This window comes from Gouania willdenowi, chromosome 6, assembly GCF_900634775.1.
Source record: "Gouania willdenowi chromosome 6, fGouWil2.1, whole genome shotgun sequence".
NCBI classification, from domain to species: Eukaryota; Metazoa; Chordata; class Actinopteri; order Blenniiformes; family Gobiesocidae; genus Gouania; species Gouania willdenowi.
This window is the reverse complement of record NC_041049.1, coordinates 45,741,746-45,763,664: the sequence shown is the minus strand read 5'-3', so window position 1 is coordinate 45,763,664 and position 21,919 is coordinate 45,741,746. Positions and strand designations below refer to the sequence as shown.

At 35.7% G+C, this 21,919-nt stretch overlaps 1 protein-coding gene across 1 annotated transcript; it reads left to right on the top strand.

The window, feature by feature from the left end:
* The first annotated feature begins 1,269 nt into the window (after positions 1-1,269).
* Positions 1,270-20,606, top strand: rhcgb (Rh family, C glycoprotein b). The gene is made up of 11 exons (XM_028449979.1): positions 1,270-1,592; positions 7,776-7,968; positions 10,525-10,675; positions 10,752-10,899; positions 10,991-11,157; positions 12,194-12,331; positions 12,432-12,568; positions 12,686-12,810; positions 13,995-14,068; positions 15,497-15,564; positions 18,631-20,606. Exons 1-11 carry the CDS (start codon positions 1,373-1,375, stop codon positions 18,662-18,664), a joined length of 1,455 nt encoding a protein of 484 aa, XP_028305780.1. The 5' UTR covers positions 1,270-1,372; the 3' UTR covers positions 18,665-20,606.
* Positions 20,607-21,919: the final 1,313 nt, after the last annotated feature.

Below are 21,919 nucleotides of genomic sequence, written 5' to 3'. Positions count from 1 at the left end.
TGTATAATTAAAAAACAAAAATAAAATAACACCAATTAATTTAATTAAAAATCCTTAAAAAAAAAAATTCTCAGGCTCTTAACAAAGCTAAATTTATAAACTCTGGTGGAAACCACAACCTTAACCAAAGAACATGGCTGGGCATTGATCAGAAACCGTACGACTGAGAACATGTGGATTATGTTCAACGTACCATGAAACGTAAATCAAGATTTAATCACAAAAAACATTATTTTACTCAGTAACGGTTGGGTGTAGAAATGTAGTGAATTACTGCCTCTTTTAAAACATACTTAAGTAAAACTAAAATGACTGATTTAGTGTGTGTGTGTGTGTGTGTGTGTGTGTGTGTGTGTGTGTGTGTGTGTGTGTGTGTGTGTGTGTGTGTGTGTGTGTGTGTGTGTGTGTGTGTGTGTGTGTGTGTGTGTGTGTGTGTGTGTGTGTGCGTGCGTGCGTGCGTGTGTGTGTGCGCGTTAATGGGACATTACTTACAGTTAATGCTTCACAGGAGCTGCTCTGCTCTGGTGAGATCAGACTACACGGTGTTAAACTTGTGGCCCGGGGGCCAAATCAGGCCTTTTGGGGCATCCAATTGGGCCCACAGGAAAAAGTAAGAATGACAGAGAAAACATGAACATTGTGTAAATGAAACTCAACAATATTTGCCGCTGCTCAAAGTTTTGCAGATGCTTTTATCGCATTTTTGCTGTCATTTTTATTGTTAAACCGTTGAAAAAACTTGTCTAACAAAATCCCTACATTTTCCTTAGATGTTTTACATATTTCCCTTAATTAAATAGAAATTTAAAGTGAAGATCCTGTTGGGACGGATATTTATTTATATATTTAACATAAAATCTGTGGCCCACTTGAGATCAAAGTGTTCTGTATTTGTCCCTTGAACTAAAATGAGTTTGACATTCCTGGATTAGACCTTCATTACCCTGTGACGACAAACACACACACACACACACGCACACACACACACACACACACACACACACACACACACACACACACACACACACACACACACTGTTTGTTCAGGGAGGAGGTTTTTGGGTTTCAAACTTGTGTAATCTACACAGTAAATATCCTCTCTAATCATCATATTGTGTTTTTGTATTTCTGCTGTCTTTGCAGCCTAGTTTGATAATGTGAGGTCTGTGGCTCTACAAGTAAAACCACTAATATGGTAACTATAAACATACATCATATGCCATGGGCTGGAAAAGTGTGCAACGTGATGGGAGTGTCTATGGGAGTGTGTCCCTCTAACCTGCTGCTGTCATCATCGACCCTTGGATGTGTTTGACTGCAGTTAGAGAAAGCTCTCTGTCAGTTTGGAAACTTCTTGGATCACACATTAAACATGGGAGCCGCTCAGAGCTTCAGAGAACTCTGCGATAGAACGAAGAACACCAACGTTCGGCTGAGTCTTCCAGCAGTCTGCATCGTGTGGCAGACGGCGATGATCATCTTGTTTGGAGTTTTTATTCGTTATAACGAGGAGTCGGACACTCATTGGGTAGAGTACAGGAAAGAGAATAATCTGAGTGACATTCAGAATGACTTCTACTTCAGATATCCAAGTAAGTGGCTTTATTTCCTCTTTTAAACAGAAACAATTCCAATTACTTACCTTCAGAGTTGAATTCCTGATCTATTTGTAAAGCTGTTCCTAAAGTTGTATCTTCGTGCTTTCATAGGTGAGGTTATTTCTTATGTGGTTACCCTATCATCTAAGGCGTGTCAAACTCATGGCCCTTTGGAGCATCCATTTCAGCCTGCAGGAGAAAGTAAAAATGACAGAGAAAACATAAATCATTGTGTAAATGAAACTCAGCAATATTTGCAGGGGCTCACCGTAGGGCTGGGCAATATATCACGATTTAAGATATATCAAGTTTTCTATTTTAGCGATATAGAGAATTACAGTATCGCCTAGATCAATAAAAACAAATTTAGATAGCTTATTTTGTATAAAAAAAATACTTGTTTTACTAGTTGCTGCTTTTGCTACTTCTCAGAACGACATGGAAAGAACAGTTAGATGGATCGCTGAGGGCGTCCTTACCTAAGCCTATAATACAAAACTCACTCACACTTAGAGGAGAAATAGCCAAAACTGGCACGTATTGTCCAACTGTACCTGTGTGGCATTTTGCATTAGCAAATTTAACCCAAATTGTCTTTCTGATCAGACTTTATTTGAAATAGAAATATCGAGATTTATATAGTATATCACCATTTTGAGGAAAAAATATCTGAGTTTTATATGAGTTTTTGTCCATATCGCCCAGCCCAAGCTCATAGTTTTCCCAGTGCTTATATCGCACGGTTGCAGTGGTTTTTTTTTTTTGTTTTGTTTTTTTTTTAATGTCAAACACTTGAAAAAACTCAAAATTCTTACAAAATCCTCAATTTGTTTTTTAAATTATGACATTATATTTCCCGTATTGGTCATAAAATGTAGGAATTTTAAAGTGAAGATCATATTGGGACTGATATTTATCATCTATTGGTCGGTTTCTTACATATTTTTGTATTTTATATATACGTAGAAGTGTAAACAAGGGCACAATAATGTTGAGATGACTTGTTTTCCCACATAAAATCTGTGGCCCACTTGAGCTCAAACTGCTCCGTATTTTGGCCCCTGAACTAAAATGAGTTTGAGAGCCCTGTTCAGGGTTAGGGTCAATTATAACTGTAATTGTGTAATTGATGCTGGTCACGGTAATTGAAATTGAAGTGTAATTGAATATGGGTAATTGAAAACGTAATTGTAACTGAAAAATGTAATTGGCCCCAACCCTCCCCCCTTGCTCTGAGGCATCAGCACTTTGTAAATGTACCAGCCGTTCTCTGATGGAGCAGGTTCTCATATTATGTTGACCAGATTGTGTTCATCCATGCACTGCTGACAAGGATCTGACATTCACAGGTGCACATTTCCCCAGAGGTTGGCCTCTCCACAGGGACTTCACTGCTCAACTAAAGCTGACATGTGTCCCTGTGTGAGCAGAGATCCATGTTTACTCATCCAAGCTTAGGAGAAACAGGGGGCGCAGCATGAGCAGGTATCAGTGTCAGGCCAGTAAGAAACCATCATCAGCCCTGGTGTCAGATGTCAGAAGATGAATTTGTTTTCCGACACTGTTTAGTCACAGAGACGTGTTTACAGGACAATAGATGTGATCCTGGTAGGAAAGAAGGAGTGCGACCTTTGTGAAAACACCTTTTCTTCCCATGCGATGCAGCAGTGTTTCTGTGGGAAACTTGTGTTGTAAATAACACTGGCTGGAAGATGCTGGTTGGACTGGGATGCTGACTCCAACACCCCCACACTCATGTTAGAGCACGTGTCAAACTCAAGGCCCGGGGGCTAACTCTGGCCCTTTAGAGCAGTGTTTCTCAAATGGGGGTACGTGTACCCCAAGGGGTATGCAATGGCACTACAGGGGGTACTTGAGAGAGAGAAAGTGTAAAATTCCACCCCAGACATGATCAGTGTTTTTTAACCTTGTTGTCAGATCCCATGTACGGTTGCCTGGAGTTTAAATTAGGTTGGCTGAAATTTCTGAAAAATTAAAATTGATTTTTGAAATTTTTGAATGAAATTGAATTTTTTAATTAAAGCACAATCTTAAACAACTATTTATATCTTTGACTTTGTGAATCTAGTTCAACTAAAATGCAATAAACAAACAAACAAAAAAAATCTAATATGATCAAAAATGTCTTTGGGGTCTCCAGAAATTCTTTATATCAAAATAGGGTCACGATCCAAAAAATGGTTAGCAATCACTGCACTAAATAGTGTTTCTTTGCACTTATTTACAAAATGAGATTTTTTAAAATATGTGTTATCACTCATTCCATCATTATGCTTTACATTTGTTTTTAGGCAAATTTATTTGTAGCATTTCTTACACAAGGCAATTCAATGTGCTTTACATGATCAAAAAGTGTAAATTAAATCGTTTTCGAGGCAAAATGTCAAAGGGGTACTTGGAATCAGAAATAAGAGAAAGGGGGTACTTGAGCCAAAAAAGTTTGAGAACCGCTGCTTTACAGTATTGAATTTGACCCACAGAAGAAATTCATAAATGACAGAGAAAACATGAATTATTGTGTAATTTACCAAATAATACAATCCAGTTGTAATTATTTCAAATTCACCAATTTAATAAAACTCAACAGTATTTTTAGGGGCTTTAATTTTTCCCTTTGTTCATACCACATGAATGCAGTCATTTTTAATTGAAAATAGTGAATAGAAAAACTCTCAAATTTTGCACAAATCTTGCAATTTCTCAATTATATTTTGCCCCTGAACTAAAAAGATTTTGACACCCCTGTATTAGAGGATCTTTGTTTGACTGTAAATTATGTTTTAAAACATGGACCAAGCTTGAGATAAATTCAAATACAAACAAATCATAGTATATTTAAGATTGTAGTTGATGTTTGAGAAGCCTTTATGTAAATTTAATGGCTTTGAACTGTACAAACTCGATTATTTTTATTTAGATTAGTGGTTCTCAAACTTTTTTGGCTTAAGTACCCCCTTCTCTTATTTCTGAATCCAAGTACTCCCTTTTGTCCAACTACAACATTTTGCTCAGAATTCTATGAAAAAACTATGATAGTTAACACACATTTTAACGAATCTCATTTTATAAATAGAAGAAATGAAACAGTATTTAGTGCCACCTGAATAGATTCATTTCTATAGTTTTTATCATTTCCGGTCATCTCCCGACTGACTCTTGTATTTTCAGGTCATGTTCTAATCAAGATCATTTCCATCATCATGATAATTTTTAACTAAAAATTAAAAAAACTCCCTGTAGACACTTATTAAACAATGTTACTTGAGATCAGGTGTCTACCAAACACTTAACATTTACCCCATCTATTCCTACATCTACCAAGTGGCAATCTCCATTAAGCTTAGCTTTAGGACTGCAATAAACTGGGTCACAAAGAGGGGGTCCGGACACTTGACCCACAGTGGCCAGGGCACTTAAAAATGGTTTGGAGGGGCACCTACAACTGATATGACCAATTTGTTCACACAAACTGCATATAGGACAGCCTTGGGGTCCCACTTGAATTTTGCATTATTGGGCATTCTCAGTCTTGGGCTTATATTTTGGTGTCGAGGGGCATCCAAACGAGGGGAGGCTGCTGTTTGTCATTGCAGACATTTGTTCTCTCACATCCTTCATAATTTCAGCACGTAACTGTTGCTTCCAATCAGTCACATTTGAGCTTGTGGATAGTGGTCTCCTCATTGATAAACAGTCATGTGGTGGTCATTGTTTTGCCTGTTCCTCCTCTAAGGCCAGAGCTTCCGTTTTTGCCTCATCGAAGCTGAGATGTGGTCTTTTTCGCACCTGCCGCCTGAGTTCTTGGCGGATAGGGTTCTCCTTCAGGCCCAGAACGAACTAGTCCCTTAACACCAAATCTCCTTGTTCCAAGCCCATGGTGTTTTTCTGCTTCAACCTGGAAAACTTTTTTTTTCGTAATCGTAAGGAGAAAGCTCTTAATGTCTGATTAGGTTCCTGTCTGCAATTAAAAAACTGAGTTCTTAAAGTGGAGACGTGTATTGTCTCCATATAATGCAGACAGTGCTTCAAAGATTTTCTTGGGTCTATTTCTGTCAGTTTGATCTAGAGTGAGAATTTCCTGTTTTGCTTCTCCATCTAAAAGTCCCAGAACAAAGTCTGCTTTTTGAGAGTCTCTGATGGGTTGAAATGTGAGCATAGTTTCCATTTGGCTCCGCCATTCTTCAAATTTATTTTCTGACTGTGCTCTACTAAATTTTGATGCCCAAGTCCCCCCACCATAAAGAAAGGCATCATCATAACTGGTTGCCCGCCTGACTGAGTCTCCTCTGTTGGCATGTTGATTTAATAGAGGCTCCACCCAAAGGACCAGTCCTGTATGACAACGCCATTTTGTAACGGGCACAGTGTCCCACATTAAAAAAACACACAATTGGTCCAAGGAGGAGTTTCTCTGTTAAATACAACAATGCACAACAGTTTAAAATGTTTACAAAGTTTTTTGATTTACAAAAGCTGCCCCACAGAGCCAACTTTGCGTGCCACAGCTACTCGTGTCCGATCGTTCGCTGCCGTCTCCAGACCTGCCACGCTCCTTTATCCAGTCACACACACCTGCCTCTAATGTGCCACCTGATGTTGTGGGCTGGGTCACTGTCGCACACACTCCCACACACACTTTGGTCACACCCATACAGTCTTAAGTCACCCTGTGACATATATCTCATCTTTTTTTTTAAATTATGGCAACAGTTGTCGTGAGCAGCATAGTTTTAGTTTGTTGCCTTTGTTTCTCAAACTTTAGAGGAGGTTTGCAATTGGCTCTTCATATAATTTTGTGCGGCCCCCAACAATGCAAAAACAACCCAAAAAATAAACAAATTCACAAAATTACACAAAAAACACACAAGATAGCTACAAAAATACTGAAAAATAAACAAAATGACAACAAGAATAGAGAAAAATGACTCCAAATGGCAACCAAAACACACAAAATGAGAGGAAAATACAAAAAAGTTAACAAAAACACACAAAACAAGAACAAAAACACAATCCCTTTTGTTCTTTCCTGTATTAAAGCTCAGATCAGTCATTTTTCTAAATGCTGACATGAATGTTAATAATGTGGCCCTCGGGTAAAACAATCAGTTTTGTGGCCCCCGCTGTGATAAAAAAAAAAAATGCCCATCTCTGTTCTCTGGTTAAACAAAATCTATCCTAATTATTTAAATTAAAAATAGTTTTATAAAGCTCACTCAGTATATACTGTGTATATACAGACCCTTTCCAAAAAAATTGAATATCATGGAAAAGTTCTTTAATTTCCATAATTCCATTCAAACAGTTAAACTTTCATAGATTATAGATTCAAGGCCCACAATTGAAATGATTTCAAGTATTTATTTGTTTATTTTTCCATAATTTGGGCTTCCAGCTCATTAAACCCACACAAACAGGATTTCCAAAAAATTTGAATATTGTTAAGAAACCACCATTTACTTCTCAGTTTTTGCAGAAAAAAAAGAGGAGAAGAAGGACTGGACTGTTGGCCAGTGGTCCATGGTCCTCTTTTCAGATGAAAGTAAAGAGTGCCTTTCATTTGGGAATCAAAGGCCAAGGGTTTGGAGGAAGACAGGTGAGGAACAGAACAGAACATTGCACCCCAAATCATGACTGACAGTGGATATTTCACACTGGACCTCAAGCAGCTTGGGTTCTGTTCCTCACCCGTCTTCCTCCAAATAAATTTGGTCACAGTTTTCTGAGCACATTTTATATCTTTCTCTATAGTTTTCAGTTCACTGAAGTCTCTGAACACGTCATCAAAGTGAGTGTTTTTGCTCCAGGGTTCTGGCCTCATCATGAGCAGCTAAGATAGTCTGATCAAGGTAAGCAGGTATTGATGAATGGTTTTGATTATGAGCAGCTGTTTCTGACACGTGGAGAGTTTTCAACTCTATTTGAATGGTCTTCAAATACTATTTGTATGATTTTATGCAGAAGGCTGTTTGGGTGTGATTAGACCTGGATGTGCTGTAAAAGTTGTTTTTAAGTTTCTGAATCTCACTCACTCACCTTTCAAGTTTTTGCTCAAGAAATATTTGTCTTTTTCTCTTGCAGAACTCATCACAACCCACAATGATCACCTGTTTGCCTTTAAGACAATTTGCTGAAATTTGACTTTTGTTTTTCTTGCAGGTTTCCAAGACGTTCATGTGATGATATTTGTTGGGTTTGGATTCTTGATGACCTTTCTCCAGCGCTACAGCTTTGGTGCTGTTGGTTTCAACTTCCTCATTGCTGCCTTTGGCCTCCAGTGGGCTCTGCTGATGCAGGGATGGTTCCACTCCTTGGACTACACTGATGGAAAGATCAAAATTGGAGTTGAAAAGTAATTTCTTTTCATGGATTTCTTTTAAGGAAAACAAATCCTCTGAGAACATGTTTAGCTGAGGCATGTTTTCCAATCTCACACATTTAAATATGTATTTAGTTGTTGAATTCCCATTAAGACACTGGCTGGCCAAGAAAAAGTCATCACCTGAATTTAACAAAGCAAATAAGTATTGGATAAATACTGCATGGATATTCCCATTCCCTTGAACTCTTAGTGTAGGTTTTGGCTTCATTTATTCAGACAACGATTTTTCAGGAAATTCACTTTGATTTTCTAACATTTCAACTGTCAACTGCCCGTTTTCTACAAAGGCATCCACTGATCGCTTTGATGTGTCCTTGATTTCCACGTAATAATCCCATCTGATTGGTCAGCTGAAGATAAAACATTTCACACAAAGAGAATTCAAGGGAATGGAATAATCAGATGATTCATTCATTTTCACACTTGGATAGACTAGACCTATACTCCACTGATATCTGTGGAATGTGCTGGAGAAGACTTAGTGTAGTGGTCTCAATATCCCATTATTAATACAAGATATTGGTGGAAAATGACTGAAACTGTGAACTGAAATAATGTTGGGTAACACTTTACTTGAAGTGTTATACATAAGGCTGACATTACGCTGTCATTATTATGACATGACACTTTTCATTGGCAAGAATAAGATGTCATGAAGGCTGTTATTTATTGTCATTCATTAACTTAACCCTAACCCCGCCCTAACCCCTACCCCTACCCAGGGTTGGGGTCAATTACATTTTAAATTTACAATTACGTCTTAATTATCCATGTTCAATTACAACTCAATTACAATTACATTGACCGGCATTTTTCCCAATTACAATTACAATCTCAATTACTATTTTCCCCCTGAAAGTCAATTTCAGTTATGTTCTCAATTACTAAAGTTTGAATTACAATTAATCCCATTTACTGAGCCTTTAATAAATAAATCCATAAAACTTAACCTTCCTCTTGTGTTCTGTTAGCATCTCTTATGATAATGGGTCCGTTTTTTAAATAGTAAAATGATCCTCAAGAGAACTGACAGGAAAATTTGATATGAGGCATATTTTAATAATTGTTAACTACGAATGCGTGTAAGCCATTGAACTTTTAATGTTTTAAATGACAGTTTTTGTTGAGTTTCCATGCCAATTACAACTACAAAGTCAATTATCTGAATTCAATTACAGTACATCATAATTATGATTACAACAGAAACACATTTGTTCAAATACGATTCCAATTATCATGACGTCATAATTATGATGAATGACCAATTACGAGATTACAATTATAATTTCCTGAGTGTTCTTGAGAGGAGAAGAACTACAACTCATCACAGAATTCAAGTATCTTGGTCTGACACTTGACTCCACTCTATCTTTCAAAAATCATATTAAAAAACTTGCCAATACTGTTAAATTTCACCTTAAAAATTTTAAACAAATCAGACCCTTTTTAATACTTAGTGCAGCTAGAATGTTTCTCCATTCAATGATTTTATCCCATATTGAATATTGCATCACAAGTTGGTCTCTCACCACTGATACCAATTTGAAAATAATTGAATCTTTGTATAAAAAATCTCTTAAAGTTTTTGACCAAAAACCTAATTCATTTCATGTATGCAATATTTTAAACAAGTACAATCTTCTAAATTTTAAACGTTTTATCAACTTTAAGTATGTATGCTTCATTTACAAAGCGCTACATGGACGAGCCCCACCTCCTGTGTCTGCCTTTTTCAAACCTAAGACTTCAAGTGGTCTGAGAACTAGGGCCTCCTCCAGAGGAGACTGAGAGGTCCCCTTCAGAAGAACTACCCATGGACAGAACTCTCTGTGAGGGCCACTAACATCTGGAACAGTTTCCCTCTGCACTTACGGGAGAGTCCTACACTGGTCAGGTTTAAAACCCAAATCAAACTACGGCTGAAAAGAAACCAGTCATGTGACCACTAGACTCTGAACATTTCCCTGTGCTGCCTGTATTGTATTGTATTGTGTTATGTTGTATTGTATTGTATTCTATAGTATGTTGTCATTTCTTATGTATTTGCCTGGCTAGGGACTACGGATGAAAACTAGCTTTGTAGCTATAATCCGGCACATTTACATTTGTTTTACACTGATGTTCAATAATGTGCAATGTCCCTATCAAATAAATGAATAAATAAATAGACACCGACCCTGCCCCTAACCCCACTAGATCACTCCAACTAACCCAAAAAATGCCAGCATAGCTCCAAAGATGTCGTAATTTAGCAAACAACACTTAATGACAGCCCTAATGACACCCTCTTTATGGTAATGACAGCGTAATGTCATCCTTATGTATAACTGTTATCAAATGCTGTGACATTGCAGAAGTTTGTGGAAGCGATGCTGAAATCAAAGCTTAGTGTGTGACCTTGTTTTAACCATATATATATATATATATACAGTATACATAAAACTGTTCTGGGTTTTGTATTTTGATGATAATAATTATGAATGGACTAAAATGTGTTTTTTGTGTTTCGCTCTTTTCTCTCTTCAGCCTGATTAACGCTGATTTCTGTGTGGCCGGATGCCTGATAGCTTACGGTGCAGTTCTGGGTAAAGTCAGTCCAGTCCAGCTGTTGGTTCTGACTTTGTTTGGGATCACACTGTTTGCAGTGGAAGAATATATCATCTTGGATCTGATACATGTAAGACAGATGGATGATAAAACCATCATTTGACTGCATTGCTAACTTTATGTGCATGATGTTTTTATTTCTAAAGGCCAAAGATGCTGGAGGCTCCATGGTGATCCACACATTTGGAGGTTATTATGGTCTGTCTATATCATGGATGCTGTATCGGCCAAATTTGGACCAAAGCAATCGTCTGCAGAGCTCTGTTTACCACTCAGATGTCTTTGCTATGATTGGTGAGTTTCTCTTGAAAGTTTTGGGATGTTTTCACAAATGTATTTATATTTTGGTCATGTTTTCACCATTATTCGTCTACTTCCTGATCAGGTACGCTCTTTTTGTGGATGTTCTGGCCAAGCTTCAATTCTGCAATCACGGATCATGGAGACGGACAGCATCGAGCAGCTATCAACACCTATCTGGCTTTGGCTTCCACTGTGCTCACAACTGTGGCTGTTTCAAGTCTTTTCCAAAAGCACGGCAAACTAGACATGGTAACAACAACAACACTGACGTGTAAAAACATGCAACATCCTGACATGCTGCTTTTAGAGCTCCCTGCCTCATGTGTTAACATAGAAATGGGAAAATGGCTGCCCGGGGGGGTCCATATGCACCCCTTGGACTAATTTTGTGTGTTCCCAAAAGTAATCACACAAACGGATTTCAAAAATGCACAGAAGGACTCTATAAAAACATACAAAATGACAGAAAAATACAAAAAAATACAGAAAAATTACACAAAACGACAACAAATAAACACAAAATGAGAACACAATTACACAAAATGACTGTTAAAAACATATTGAGTTACAGAATACAAGGAAGCAAGGAAAACACACACATTGACTACAAAAATATCCACAATGACTACAGAAATATACAAAACAAACACAATAATTGAGAAAACCCTCGATACTTTCCAAAGTAAAATGCACAAAATGACTCCAGAAATACAGTTATACATAAATTAAATTTAAAAAAAAACTTACAGAATTACAGAAATGATGCACAAAATCACAACAGAAATACACAAAAATAACAAAACAAAATAACAAAAAAAAATACACAAAACGAGAACAGAAATACATAAAATGACTATAAAAACATACAGAATTACAGAAAAATATAGTCCAAGACTCCAAAAACACTAAATGAGAGGAAAATCAACAAAATTAGTCCAAAAACTCACAGAAAAGCAACAAAAGCACACAAAACTAACATAAAGATGAAAAATACGGCAACAAAAATACAGAAAACAGCAAGAAAGACGGACTAAACGGCTTTGTTTCTCCCTGTGTTAACCCTCACAATGGTCATTATTCTACATGCTGACATGAATGTTGATAAGGTGACCCTCAGATCAGACAATCACAATTTTGTGGCCCTGCCGACATTAAAGTTGCTCATCTCCGTATGAACAGTTTCTCCTTATGCGGTGATCACATCATTTGTTTAAAAGAAAAAGCCTGAGACAATTTTTATCTGTTGATAACACACAATACTTCTTATACCTTCACTTTTTCTCAGGTTCACATCCAGAACTCCACACTGGCTGGAGGCGTCGCCGTAGGAACAGCAGCAGAGTTCATGCTCATGCCTTATGGATCACTCATTGTGGGATTCTGCTGTGGAATCATCTCCACGCTGGGATACATCTTCCTCACGGTATGAAGTGTTATCATCACTGACAAACAGTAAATTACTTTTTAAATTCTGTAACCATTCTATATTTATATATATATGTATGTATATATGTTTCTCTCAGCCCTTCATGGAGAAGTACTTGAAGATCCAGGACACGTGTGGGATCCATAACCTTCACGCTATGCCAGGTGTCATAGGTGGCATCGTGGGGGCCATCACAGCTGCAGCTGCAACAGAATCAGTTTACGGTGCTGAAGGGTGAGTTCACAAACACACATCAGCAAAACAAATCATCTACTTTTACTTTGTATGTTACTAATGTAAAGGTGAGAGAGTGAAAAATACCAATACTGTTATTTCCCGTTTGCTCTAAAGGCTGAGGAACACCTTCGACTTTGAGGGTGAATTTGCAGACAGGTCCACCTCAAAGCAGGGGGGTCACCAGGCGGCCGGCCTCTGTGTGGCTATCTGCTTTGGAGTTGGAGGAGGGATCCTTGTTGGTAGGGATAAAACCTTTTTAACACTGTGTAAAAACACAACCTAGAGAATCTACTCAATTAAATTCAGGTAACAATTTGCTTGCAAAATGTGGGTTTACACTTACCGGTACTCACATTTTTCGCCATAGTTTTCGCCGACAACATTTTATTACTTGACAATAACTTGACTATGACTAATTAAAAAAGAAATACATTTGGACAAAAACTATATCAAAATATATTGACATTTTTGTCGACGAATAAAAAAATATATAATTTTGTTACGTGGGACGAAATCCAATCAGAACTCATATGATTGCGTGAGTTGTGGCGGTTTTGAAAGGAATGAGACGGAGTCAAGTTGTTTTTGAGGCAGACTGGTGTCACGTACTGAGATTATAAACCTAACCCTAACCAATAAACAAATAAAACACGTGTCTGTTCACTTTGAAAAAAAAAAAAAAAAAATGAATTGTTATTTTTTTAGCAAAAATTTATTTTCCAGTAGTGCGCATGTGCATACAATATATGCGCATATACAATCTCAGTACGATGCAAACTCAGTACATGACACCAGTCTGGGATTCAGAGGTTTCTGTGTGTTTGTCCCAATGAATCTGTAATTGTTCTGTGCGCACAGGGTTTTGTATTTTGCTGATAGTGCTAAGCATAACAATGACAGAGTCTCTGAGAAGAGACCTTGGCAAATGATAAACTAGACTATAACTGAACTAGCCCTGATGACTAATTTTTTTCTAAAACTAAGTTGCATTTTAGTCAAAAGACTATCACTAAAACTAACACTGATTGGGTGAAAAGTACAAGGCATTTCAGAGTAATAGATTTAGGATAAAAAGCAAAAACAGGATGTCACCCCTATAGTTTAACTATCATTCCTCCTGGTGACACATAGTTTGAAAACTTTGACAACATTTTTTTTAATTTAATGTTGTATTGAAAAATATAAATCTTGAAACAATAATTCTCCGTTTTTTTAAATGTCCAGTTTGAAACAAAACAACACAAAGCATGCGAGAAAGATTTAACCCAGAATTTTGAAATAAAAAGTAGTTTTCTAGAAAGGGTAGATTAATCCCACATTTTATTATTTTACTTGAAAACAGACATAATAAAGTAAATTGTAAACTATATTAAATGTATAGCTGCTTTCCAAGACTCGTCACTGCTTCTATTCTCCTCTACAGGTTTTATCCTAAGGTTGCCCATATGGGGAGATCCTGCTGATGACAACTGCTTTAATGATGAGCCTTACTGGGAGGTGAGATTTCTATAAGCGTTAACAAGTGAAATATTTATCCCTGCAAAGTGTAGGCAACACCTCCTCAAGACAAAATGTCTCCTAAATCAGGAACAATAAACTCATTAAATTTTTCCTTGCATTTTGTTTCACTTAAAATGTTTTGTTTTACAAGTATTGAGCACATTATTATCTTCTTAAATCTGATTTTTTTTTTCTTTTTTGTCAAAACAGAATTCATCATATGAAAAAAAAAAAGCTAATTTTTTTTGCAACTTTTAGCCCTTTAAAAACAGGAATTATTATTATTTTTATTATTGTTATAAGAAGAGAATTATAATCATAATTAAGACATTTTCAACACTGATAAATTATCTTTCCCCATGTTTATAAATAGAAAAAATAAAATGAATATATATTTAAAAAAAAATCATCATCATCATCATACTAGCTTCGAGATGCCTTATATATTAAGAATTTTCCCAGCAGAAATCCAACAATACAAATCAATTCAAACATATAAGATATTTATTTGAGCTGGAAGCTTAATTCATTGCAGGTATAATAAATAATGTGACCAATGACCATTTATTATTGTAATCTTGGATTCTATTTAACAACCTGTTGGATAGTCTTTCTAATGCTGCGAGTTGACCTAGAGAGGTTTGCCATTGAATAACGGAAGGGGTTAAAGGGGATTTCCATTGTGAAAGAGACGAGGGTAAAACATTCAGCATCAAAGGATCCCTGAGAATGTAAAGCCTACTACAGAAGAATGTCAGAACCAACAACCTTCTCTGTCACTGCATGGACAAACAACCAAAATGATTGCACTTTCCCAGAGCATGTGAACCAGTGTGCCAATATTCTCCTAACATTTCCAGAAGGTGTGATTATCTGCCAGACCCGCTCTGTGCAACCTATAAGGTGTCCCCACTGTGATGGTAACATCTAAATCTGTCTCCCAGGATGACTTGAGTTTGTATCAGATGTTATTAGTAACTTTTTTTTTTCTTTTTTAGTTTATTACTATTTTTATTCTATTCATTTTTATTATCATTTATTTATTTTATTATAATTTTATTTCTTTGTCTGTGTTAATGAAATCTAATGACGCGCTCATAATGATATTTACACATGACCCTGCCTTTTATGTTAAGTTTAAGTGTCTGTATTGTGTTTGTTTAGAAATGGAATCAAATTATAAATCATAATATATATATATATATATATATATATTTCCCCATGATTGGTTACATCTTATTTGTGGTTGGAGACTCTGTTTGATGTGAGTTTCCCTCAAGCATGTGTTTTTTTTTTCCAGCCATTATTATTTCCATGACTGAATGTACTTTCTTACCACTGACTTCACCTTTATTTACACATACTGTTTTCCGTCTTCCCACATTAAACATTGAGCTCTTTCCTGCTGTTGTTGTTCTCGTACAGTTGCCGGAGGATGAGGAGGTCGTCCCACCTATGCTGCATTACAACAACCACATGCACAATAAAGAAATGTAAGTTTTTTATTATTTTCATTAACAAACAAGATAACGTCAACAACTTCCTCAGTTATACATCAATGCACAACATCTACAAACATGAACTACTGTAAAGAAACCACCAAATACAGTTCAACAACTAAAATGACAAGATAAAATGCACACAAAAGAAAATGTAAGATGTAAAATAAAATGACAAAAAGATTGTAAAAGGGGTATTTAAAAGAAATAAAAAATGTAACCTTAGCATCAAATTATATAATTTTCTTGCATGAACAAAATTAGAATTGAATCTAGGAATCATTAAAACAAGAAAATTGCCGATTTTAAAGCAAACCATTAAGGAAGGCATTTAATAATGTACATAATATATAATGTTTTGTTATTATAATTAGATTATTAATCAATAATTTATGTTTTTTTTAATGCCAAATTGAATATTTTTGAAATGACAAGAAATCAATGTTCATAGAGATTTCCATACAGATTGGACTATTTCACACTCGTAAAATAAGTGTTTTGTTGTTTCCTAATTTGTTTTGTATAATTGTCCACATCCAGTTTAAATCAAAATTAAATGTATTTTGGGGGAATAACTTCACACATCACACATTTTTGTCTAATAAATCTACAATATCTATTCTAATCTTCTAATTTGGGTTTTGACATAAAGAAATGTACAGTAAGTGCCTCACATTCTGCACATTGTGATGCGTTCAGGGGCCACTAGGTGGCAGCAGAGCACCAGGGAGTGATGGGAGCTTTGAGGCTTGTGTTGTGCTTTCTCTTCTTTGTGAGGAACATGTTTTACACATGGTGGGAGCAGAAGGACGAGCTGGGGATGGTTGTGTAGAATGAATGAATGAATGAATGAATGACCCCACAGTGACGCAGAAGATGTGGGATTATGAAAGAGAGCCTGAGCTCAGGGCCTCCTAATGAAGCATGCTGTTTGTTGATAGGGGCCACGCCTCCATGGCAATGTCACCTTGGAGCAATTCAAGAGAAATTCTGTTGACAGTAGAAGCATAAAAGATATGATATTGGACCAAAAGTTAGACCCAAAGATCATTATTAGGCTGATGCTTGGTGACCAATCACAGACAACTACAGAAATGGGTCGTTCTGATCTGAGGGCCACATTATCAATATTTATGCCAGCATTTATAATAAGGACCAATCTGACCATTAACACAGGAAGCCACAAAGGGTTTATGTGCATTTTCGTCATCGTTTTGTATATATTAGTTTTGTTGTTGTTCTATGTTTTTGGATTCATTTTGTGTCATTTTTTTTCTGGCTATTTTGTGTCATTTTTTATTGTCGTTTTGTATATTGTTCTGTCCTTATGTGTATTCCTGTATTCATTTTGTATGTTTTTTTTTACTCATTTGGTGTCTTTTTGTTGTCGTTTCCTGGGTATTTCCAGTTTATTTTGTGAATATTTTGTGAATATTTTGTATTTTTTTTGTTTTGATATTGTATATTTTTCTACTATTTTGTGTATTTTTTATTTCACATATTCTTCTGTCATTCTATGTATTTTACCTCTATAATTGTTTTGTATTTTTGGTGTCATTTTGAAAATGTTTATACTAATTTAGTGTGTTTTTATTGTTTTGAGTTTTTTTTTTTTTTTTTTGTTTTTTTTGGAATAATGTTTATTTTTGGAGTCTTCTTGCATGTTTTTTGTGAGTAATTCTGTGCATTTTTACTCTTTTTTGTGTATTTCTATTGTTTTCTGTTTTCTGTTGTCATGACGTGCGTTTTTGGAGTAACTTTGTGTAATTTGCTGTTGTTTTGTGTGTTTTTTCTTTGTTGTTTTGTATATTTTTGTTGTCATTTTGTACATTTTCTATGGTTTTGTGTATTTTCTTTATCATAATGTGCATTTTTGGAGTAATTTTGTGTATTTGGCTGTTATTCTGCATGAAATGTCTACATGTTTCTACAGCACATTTTCAGACTGTTCTACATAAACCATCTACACATCAAACACTAAGCCTATAATGTTTGGCTGTACACATTTATTTTCCAATTCTTGCTAAATGCATTCTCAAGGTTCATTAAAAAAGACAAAATATTGGAGTCATGGTCGATGATGTTTGGAATTTTTTCTCTTTTTATAGAATTTTGAATTTTGCTCATGTGGTCAATAGGAGTCTATGCAAAAATGTCCTTTTTAAAAATACGTTTTTTCACTTATGGACTCAATGGACCATTTTTAAAAACAAATGACCAACATATCCATGTTGTCTAGATCAGTAGTTCTCAACCTTGGGGTCAGGACCCCACTTGGGGTCACCAGATACCTTCAAGAATCGAAGAATATTTTCTGAACAATTTGAGCTCATTTTTGCTGGTTCTTCAATTACACCAAACTTGCCATATTACCATCATTTTTTCTTACCATATTTTTGCTCCTTTTAATGCATTTCAAGACATTTTTGATGCCTATAAACCCTTCCCATCACTTTTTCCACCTAATGTCACATGTGTTAACTCATTATTCTCACCATATTTCATGCTTATTTTTTGCAAAAATTAACCACATTCCATGATTTGTCATGCCCATTATTTACCAGTTTACACTACCAGTAATTGATTTTACTTTTCAAACTACATTATCTCAATCCCCCCTCCCCCAATTGGTGCCACCTTTAAGCCAATATTTACACATTAAACCCTAGTTTTTTTTTAGTTTTTTTTTTTTTTGTGTGTGTGTGTGTATTTCTATTGTTTCTATCATGTTTTCTGTTGTCATAACGTGTGTTTTTGGAGTAACTTTGTGTAATTTGCTGTTGTTTTGTGTGTTTTTTTTCTTTGTCATTTTGTGTATTTTTGTTGTCATTTTGCTTATTTTCTATTGTTTTGTGTATTTTGTTGTTATGATGTGTGTTTTTGGAGTAATTTTGTGTATTTGGCTGTTATTTTGTGTTTTCTTATTTTTTTTCTTTGTAAATTTGCATGTTTCTGAGTTATTTTATGTGTTTATGTGTTGGCCCACGTGCCGCCAGTTGCCCATGTCTGATTTAGTTCATACTATTTTACGACTTATATAATTTGTTTTTCCTTCCACAGAGCGGAGTCTAATTTTACCGTGGAGCAGAACTGATGTTAAGCCATCACGATGCATCCTGATTCCTGAAATACTCCAACAGCACAGAATGATTCTCTTCATCATCCAGCTATTCGTCCACTGTCTAAACCAGATGTTTCAATGCAAGGATTATTTACCCTACAATTACATTGAACATGTCAGGTCTTATAAGCGAATGGATAACGTACCCTATATTTATTATCATTTCAAATCTGCTTTAATTCATGTAAATATTCAGTTTTTGAGTGAAATGCTCTATTTAAAAAAGTCTAAGAGCTGTAGTCCTGATCTCATGTCATAATATCCATAGAAACCAAGTAGAATGTATTTTTGTTTTTATCTTTGCTCATGTTAAATATCAAATTTTGATAGACGAATGTCACAGTTTCCCTTATTAAAAAGAAAATTATGCACATTTCTGTAGGAAATCAATATTTTCTCTTTCTGTGTAGCTAGAGTAAAGTAAAAACCTTTTTACGAGAATTATCTTTTGTTTTCTTAAAATGATTTGAAAACGTTTAAGCTCTGAATAAATTACTGTTCTGCTGCGATATGAAGTATTTAGCATCAAACTACTTAAACCTCTTTATGGGTCACTTTAAAGGCCTAGACCAGCTTCTTCTCCTCATGCATAGCTGCTTTTAGCAGATACATCACTCACTCATTTTGGATTATTTTTATTTATGTCACCTGATTCATTTGAATGCACTAACTATACGTACTTGATTTTTCAGATCAAGTCAACTGTTCTAAGCTATTGACCCATTTCATGTGACGCATTCATACTGAATTAGGTGCATGCGCATGCAGGCTCAGCGCAAAACAACCGGAGAACTGCATTGTACTAGCATCAGCACGCGATTGAGACACTTTTCTTCATGTATAAAAACAAGGCAGTGGCTATCCGTACGGTTAAGTCAATATACCGACAATCCATCCATATTTGGCCAGTTTAGGTCACGTGATAGGTCAGTCATTGGCCAGTTTTAGGTCATGTGACTAAGACTAAATCTAACCCTAAAAATTGTTGCGATATTGGGTTATAACCTAACCCTAAGACGCTACGTACTTTGGTAACCGTACCAATAGCACCGGGGGTTGTCTGTACGGCAATCGTATAAATAGACACTTTCTAAAAACAACACAATGCCATTGTGTTGCGCTGTTGATTGCACAAATAAGAGTACGAACAATCCAGGACTTAAATTTCACAACACACCGGCTGGTGGGCACCCTTTTCAGAAGAACAGACGAGACTTAACAGAGGCCCAGCTCTCTGTGTGTGTGTGTGTGTGTGTGTGTGTGTGTGTGTGTGTGTGTGTGTGTGTGTGTGTGTGTGTGTGTGTGTGTGTGTGTGTGTGTGTGTGTGTGTGTGTGTGTGTGTGTGCGTGTCAGATTAATGTAAATGTAGAGAAGGAAACTCATCCATTGAAACTGATCAGAATACGCGGAAATACATGGAAACCTTCGTTAACAGGCGTACAGCAGCCCGCCTACCTGCCCATTCATAACAAGTAGTTATAAACATCTTTTAGGTTTTTTTTGTTTATCCAGTGGGTTTTCTATCAGATATGTATAAATAACTGGCTCTTGAACATCAGGCCAGGAGCGCACATCAGATGACCACTCGTTTTCAGGAATGTTTCATGGGTCCAACAATCGTTCACCTGTACTTAAAGTGAGTTTCCTTAAATAAGCGACAGCGTCCTCAGGTGACAAGCTTTCAACATGATACCAACTATTTACAAGCCTCAACAGCAGTTCATTCATTGTCATTTTTCAATTTCTCAAGCGTCACATCTGTAAACAACATTATTTCTGCACCGAGTTCAAGCACCGAGACAAACATGAGACACGTCAGTCAAAATGGGTCTATTTTCACCAGCGTTCTAAATGTAAAGACTGCTGTTATTATTTGTACTTTTACCAAATAAAACATTTGTCATACTGTTTTAAAGAAAATCCCATTGTGGTGTCATTTCCCATCATGACTAAATGGATTGTTGATGTTCGCTCTTGACAAAGGTTGGTCTGAGGTCAAAGGTCACACGTTCATTGCTCTCTAGGGATACAATGGTGACCATCAGCAATAAGTAGAACACGATTATTATTACTACATCCTGTCAGACAGAGTTGGAGCCAATTGTAATTGCCTATCGTGTAATTTATAAGTAATTGCAAGTATGATGTAATTATAATTATCTTATTAATTTTTAAAATCTGTTGAATTGAATTGAAATTGAGTGCAGATCATTGACTTTGTACTTATAATTGGCATGAAAATATTATATATATTATATACTATATATATGAAAATACTGTATACTGACAAAATAGGCTCAGAGGCCCACACCAAAAATATTAAATCCAATATTTTCATTGATTAGGAAGCCTGACAAGGTAACCAAGAGATGAAAAACAAATTAGATGATGGTTAATGTTTTTAGTGTATTTTACAACTGATTTCAGACATGGGTCAAAACTGAGCCGTCATCATAAGAGATGCTAACAGAAAGCTAACACAAGAGGAAAGTTACATTTTATGGGGTTATTTATTTCAGGCTCAATACTTGTGATTAATTGAATTCAAACTTCAGTAATAAAAAGGTCATTGTAACTTTAAGGAGAAAAACAATCATTTGAATTTGAATTGTAGTTGGAAAAATGCCGGTCAAGGTGATTTTTGGGGTTTGTGGGGGGGTTTGGGTGGGGGAAGGGCAGGGTTGGTGACATTTTTCAGTTACAAATATGTTATACGTTACCCATATTCAATTACTATTTGGTGACCAGCTTTTTCTTCCCCCCAATTACAATTACAATTACATTTACAATATTTTTTTTATCCTCGGAAAGTCAATTACAGTTACATTCTCAATTACTAAAGTTCAATTACAATTAATCACAACAGCTCCTACTAAATCAGTTGTAAAATACACTAAAAACTAATTTCTTCCCTATTTATTGGTTACTTTATTAGGCTTCCTAATCCATTAAAATATAGGTGTTATTGTTGGTGTGGGCATCTTTTTGTGTATCAGTATACCCCTCCATTTAAATATTTTTAAATAGTAAAATGTGGGAAAGCTTGATATGAAACATATTTTAATAACTGTTAACTACATATGTGTAGAACTGTACATAGAACTGTAACATGGTTACGCAGTTTTGTGTTAAATTATAATTGACAATTTTTATAGAATTTTTAAGGCAATTACAATTACAAAGTCAATGATCCAAAATGAAATTACAATTTATTTACGATTACGACAG

Excerpts from the sequence above, each read along its gene's own strand:
- rhcgb (XM_028449979.1), top strand. The coding sequence starts at position 1,373 with ATGGGAGCCGCTCAGAGCTTCAGAGAACTCTGCGATAGAACGAAGAAC. Across the intron at positions 11,158-12,193 it reads AGCACGGCAAACTAGACATG|GTTCACATCCAGAACTCCAC; the intron begins GTAACAACAACA and ends ACTTTTTCTCAG. Across the intron at positions 12,332-12,431 it reads TGGGATACATCTTCCTCACG|CCCTTCATGGAGAAGTACTT; the intron begins GTATGAAGTGTT and ends TGTTTCTCTCAG.